This window comes from Engraulis encrasicolus, chromosome 3 (genome assembly GCF_034702125.1).
Source record: "Engraulis encrasicolus isolate BLACKSEA-1 chromosome 3, IST_EnEncr_1.0, whole genome shotgun sequence".
Taxonomy (NCBI): domain Eukaryota; kingdom Metazoa; phylum Chordata; class Actinopteri; order Clupeiformes; family Engraulidae; genus Engraulis; species Engraulis encrasicolus.
In genome coordinates this window covers 3,088,598-3,094,538 of record NC_085859.1, presented here as the reverse complement: position 1 = coordinate 3,094,538, position 5,941 = coordinate 3,088,598, and the positions used below count along the sequence as shown (strand labels likewise).

At 43.1% G+C, this 5,941-nt stretch overlaps 1 protein-coding gene across 3 annotated transcripts in view; it reads right to left on the bottom strand.

Moving 5' to 3' along the window:
* Positions 1-1,386: 1,386 nt before the first annotated feature.
* Positions 1,387-5,941, bottom strand: part of ciao1 (cytosolic iron-sulfur assembly component 1) — a 12,964-nt gene continuing 8,409 nt past the window's right edge. For all 3 annotated transcript variants that reach the window (XM_063194268.1, XM_063194267.1, XM_063194269.1), the window contains 2 exons: positions 4,354-4,482; positions 1,387-2,934 (listed from right to left, as the gene is read on the bottom strand). In XM_063194268.1, coding sequence (XP_063050338.1) covers positions 2,829-2,934; positions 4,354-4,482 — 235 coding nt within the window. In that variant the 3' untranslated portion in view covers positions 1,387-2,828. The remainder of the gene's footprint in view (positions 2,935-4,353; positions 4,483-5,941) is intronic.

The window sequence follows — 5,941 nt, the reverse complement described above, 5'->3', positions numbered from 1 at the left end:
TGAGAATCACTGGTCTAGTAGATAGTAGGGCTGCACAATTAATCGTCAATAATCGAAAATCGTGATATAATAGTGATATCGAAATTGTGATTTTAATCGTGATTTAATCGTGGCAATAGTGACCTACCTTCAAGAGCGTCCTTGAAGCCAGAACACGCGTACAGGCTGTGTTGTTTCTGGCCAGAAATCTGTTCACCTTCAAGTTTCACGCTATTGCCTTTTACATAATTATTACAATTCATTTTATTTTGCTCATCCCGTATATAATTCATTCTTGGTCATGTTTCATTTTGTTATAATTAAAAACAAAAATCAGCAAAAATCAATAATCGTGGTTAATAATCGTGATTATGATTTTGATCCAAATAATCGTGATTATGATTTTGATCCAAATAATCGTGATTATGATTTTGATCCAAATAATCGTGATTATGATTTTTTCCATAATCGTGCAGCCCTAGTAGATGGTTACGAAAGAGGAGAGTCTTTACTTGCTTCTTGACGGCTGAAAGAGATGTCCCTACACTACCAACTGCCATACTGCCCTGTCCATCTCTGTAGACTACAACACATTTCCCGACTTCTGTAGTGTATTGAAAATAAGTCTGATTCAGTGTATTGAAACTAAGTTGAGGATTTTCCAAGTTACTGAATATGACCTGACCTCTAATGACCAGGGCTGTAGTACTCGAGTCCGGAGTCTCAAGTCTGTTTTTTTTATGGACTTGGACTTGTCTCGGACTCTGTATTGTTTGGACTCGGACTTGTCTTGGACTCGGACAATGATCTTGGCAAATTAGGGTTTTGGACTCGGCTTGGTCTGTATTAATTTTGTTTAGAACACTGGCCATCATAGATTGTAAAGTGGAGCTTGAAATCCAATAACAAACAAGTTTGTCTTCACATCCATGCCATATAGGTTATCTTCTAAGGTTCACACTATTGACATTCATCCTTTTCATTGTTAAACACTGACCGACATGTGACTCGGACTTGACTTGGACTCTAATCTTTTTGGACTCGGTCTTGTCTCGGACTCGAACCTCTTTGGACTCGGACTTGTCTCGGACTTGACTAGCACTGGTCTTGGACTTGTCTTGGACTCTACAACGGTGGACTTGACTACAGCCCTCTAATGACCTTGTCAAAGGGAAATGGTGCAACTGGAGAACATGAGATACAGGCAGCCTGCAGCTAACAATACTTAGATTTACCGGCAGATAAACCATCAGCTAAATGAATGTTATGTAATTGTGTATTTAGATTATGTGATGATGTGTGCATGTGTGTGTGTTTGTGTGTGTGTTGTTGTTTATCCATGCTATAAGCGCTAAGACAGCAAGCATACATTTAAGAAGATACATCTAAGGAGCTTCTCAACTACGATCCAATGTATTAATTATTTTTTTAATAGAAACAAATGTCATCCATTTCATCACAATATGAAAACAAACATTCATGTGGGAAAATCACAAGATGCAAAAGCACTGACAGTGAAGTTCTGACAGAGTTAGGTGGAGTTCAACAGCAGGTTAGACGGTTCATGAAGAGATATTAACAGTTGCACCAGTGAAGCGATGTTACCAGTTGCACCAGTGAAGCGATGTTACCAGTTGCACCAGCTAAGTGATATTAGCAGCTGCACCAGCTGTAACATGGTTTAATCCAGTGTTTCGTCACTGGTGGGTTGGGACCCAAAGGTGGGCCTGAGCTGTGGTTTAAAAATGTAATAATTCGATAATAATTCCCTTCCTTTAGCCAGGACCCAAAATTGAAACAACTGGGGCTTATACTACAAAGCTGGTTCAGGATAAGTTAAGGTTAAGTTAAGAGGTAAATCATCTAATACAAGAGAATGAGGACTCCCGGCTCTTCTATTAGATGATTTACCTCTTAACTTAACCTTAAGTTATCCTGAACCAGCTTTGTAGTAATAAGCCCCTGAAGGTGAAACATTGGTATTACTCCTTTCCACTATACTTGACAGAAAATGTTGCATGTTTTGTCTGATGTAAAACATACTGTATGTATGCTATCTGCTATGGTAATGCATGGTAATACTTTTGATAATTAGAATAAGTTGACTAGTTTCTGACAGCGTAAAGAAAGATAGAAAGCGTATTGTTTGTGTAAAATTGTATTCCAGTTAGTACACCACTGTTTTAATGGCATTGTAACTTCTCTTTTCCCAAATTGGCTTTGAAAAGACATGTCGCTCTTCCTACATTAACAGCGAGGAAACTTCATGTTTGTTTTCAACGAAGGTGGGGCGACACTAAGGCAAAAGGTCACGAGCAAGAGGAAAGGACGCGAGGATGTAGTTTGGCCTCCACCCTAGTGCTTAATTTGAGGGGGAGCAAGGGGGAGCTAGCTCCGGGACCTCAGACGAGAGCTCCGGAACCTTGGATGGAACCTCATGGAAATACATCACATCATCCCCCTCGGGGGGGAGCCACCCATCCTCTGCGCTCCAGGACCTCCCGCTTGACAAATTAAGCACTGCCTCCACCCTAGGCCACTCTAGGTCAGCTTCCTCCACATGGCAAATGAAGTCCATAACGGAGAGACAATATAAAATCTCATGAGACAAAATTAAACATGATTACATTTCATCTCGTCAAAACAAACGTATTTACAATTTCAGCCTTTCCAAATAAGCCTTTTGCATGTCTCTGGCCTTTATCATTTCTCCTGCTGCTAGAGACCATCCAACAAGGCATGTGGGACTTCCCGGACTTGTACGAAGACCCGCCTCCCAGCACGGGTCAACAGTTCATTCACTGGCCGGCCGACCTGTCAATCAGGGCGGACCTGTCAATCAGGGCGGTTCATTCCTCTGATTGGTAGTTCCAGAGGCAGATGTCGCCGTCGTCGCTGCAGGAGGCCAGAAGTCCCGCCTCCTTGGGGTTCCAGGCCACGCAGTTGACGTCCTGGCTGTCAATCACAAAGGTCGAATGTCAAATGTCAGCTTTATTGTCAACACATTAACGTGCATTAGTTATGCCTAAGTGGAGCAGACACTGGGTGTGTTCCAATATGCGACCTTGCGCCCTCCACTTGTGCTTGAGGCCTCGCACCAAGAAGTAATATGTCGTGATGACATCACTGACTACAGCCTTATATTTCAACATCTCGAAAAAGCTCAATTGTGAAGTCATTTTCCCATTTGCAAACTGGATGGTGAATGAGGAATAGTCCCACAAAAATTGTTGTGGCTAGGCTGACAGCTGGGAAACTTTGTCGTTTTCTCCACGGAGGCAGGGCGATGCCACAAGCACAAGTGGAGGATGGGAGTGTGCATATTGGAATGCACCCACTGTGTAGGGATGAAAACGTCCTTCACGTGTACTAGGCATACTAAAGGAGGGGGCACTTTACTTGAAATTAGGCATGCAAATTATCGATTAATTCATCAATTATTAGTTGATAGTCTATTGATCGACTTATGATTAATTGATAAGCGCCTTTTTCCCCCGAAATCTTGATGTTTCTCACAAAAAAATACTAAATCTAAAAAAGTTTTACTAAAAATTTAGATAAAATACCACATTTAAATTAATTTTATTTCAATTCTTTAATCCAAAGGTGATTTAAATATTCCTATTATTCACACCTCTCTTCACACACACTCTTCACATGCCCATTTCACCTGGGTCTTTCTTGAATTGTCGATTAATTGTGATTAATGTTTTTTAATCGATAAATGCATTGGTCAATTAAAGTCGATTAATCGATTAATCATTTGCATTAATCTACTTGAAATGTTTATCTCGTGCTGCCTCTTGGCCAGGATACCCTTGCAAAAGAGAACATTAATCTCAATGGGGCTTTTTTCCTCGTTAAATAAAGGTTTAAAAAAAGTGTGTGTGTGTGTGTTAAATACCCGTGTGCTTTGGGCACGTGTACGCTCATGCTGAATTCTACACTACAGTGTGTGTGTGTGTGTGTGTGTGTGTGTGTGTGTGTGTGTGTGTGTGTGTGTGTGTGTGTGTGTGTGTGTGTGTTATAGTTACCCATGTGCTTTGGGCACGTGTACGCTCATGCTGAACTCCTACACTACAGTAAGAGAGTGTGTGTGTGTGTGTGTGTGTGTGTGTGTGTGTGTGCTATAGTTACCCGTGTGCTTTGGGTACATGTACGCTCATGCTGAACTCCTACACTACAGTAAGTGCGTGCGTGCGTGTGTGTGTGTGTGTCTGTGTGTGTGTGTGTGTGTGTGTGTGTGTGTGTGTGTGTGCGTGCTGTAGTTACCCGTGTGCTTTGGGCACGTGTACGCTCATGCTGAATTCTACACTACAGTGTGTGTGTGTGTGTGTGTGTGTGTGTGTGTGTGTGTGTGTGTGCTATAGTTACCCGTGTGCTTTGGGTACGTGTACGCTCATGCTGAACTCCGCCTGCTCGGGGTCAGAGGTCGCCTCCTCTTTGAAGACGCGCACGCCATCATCACCACACGCTGTTGCCATGGCACCCGTTAGACCACACCTGAGGAGGGAGGGGGGGGAGACCGAGAGAGAGAGAGAGAGACAGAGAGAGAGAGAGAGAGAGAGAGAGAGAGAGAGACAAGGAGAGAGAGAGAAGGAGATCAAGAAGAGAGAGACACAAGGAGAGAGAGAGAGAGAGAGAGAGCGAGAGAGAGCGAGAGAGAGCGAGAGCGAGAGAGAGAAACAAGGAGAGAGGAGAGGAGATGGTGGGGGTGATGGGGAAAGAGAGAGGGACACAAGGAGAGAGAGAGAGAGAGAGAGAGAGAGAGAGAGAGAGAGAGAGAGAGAGAGAGAGAGAGAGAGAGAGAGAGAGAGAGAGAGAGAGAGAGAGAGAGAGAGAGAGAGGAGATGGGGAAAATGATGAGAGAGATATGGGGGAGGAAGTGGAAGGAGAGGACAGAAAAAAGTTGAGAAACGGAAGAGAATTAGGGAGGGAGAGAGAGAGAGATGAGAGAAATGAACCAATCAGAAGCCATGTGCATACTGAGAGTAACCAATAGAAGTCTTTACCTCTCTATGGTAGGCAAATAAAGCTAACAAAGCGAATTCGCCGGCAGTGACCAGAGCGAATTTCAGCGATTAAAGTCAAGTTAATATTATGGTAATGAGCGATGACTCCCATACTGCCTTTAGTTCTACACAATCGTTTCGATCGGAAAGACAGTCTGGCGAGGATGACTCATAACGGCCAAGATCATAGTCCCTGTGTCATAATGGCCAAGCATTCCGACCTTTACAGTTTCTCCAGAGAGAGTAGAGAGAGAGAGGTTCCATTGGCCCATTGTTTCCTGGTTCTATTATGGCCCCCCTTAGGCAGACCTAGGCAGACCTAAGGACTGTTCTATTCATTGTAGGAGCATTATGACACGCCCCTTTAGGCAGACCGGAACCTGGTCATGTTAGGTGCCCATAGAAACCTATTATGTTGGCATATCTCTATAGAATATCTCTGGTTTCTCTGTCCAATCAGAGATCAGGGCACTGTGTCATAATAGCCAAGTATTCTGGCCCCTACGGAATTTACAATAGGCAGCTCCCCAGACCTAATCTCACTTGTGATTAGGTCTGGTGTTAACCAGGCAATGACGTGGTTCGGCGATAACCAATTGGAATGATCATATCAGATCTCCGAATGTCCCAGGCTGTCAAGCCAAATGCCACGTCCAGAGCAAATACAGCGATAATAATTACATAGTTTTGATTCCAAAGACAATCGCCATGTGTATAAGAGACAAAAAAATTCACCATAACCAACAGTGTCTTCAGCGATGACCGGTAGGATTCTGACAGACGGTCCTACATTGTAATTTCATCCTACGGTAGGATGTTCTGTCAGACATGTCTGTTAAACGGTCCTACATCGCCATAGATAGACGTCAGACATGTTTGTTCAACAACTTATACGTTCATAATCATTATCCAGCCGTCTACAGACAACTTTTGACAAACTAAATCATTAT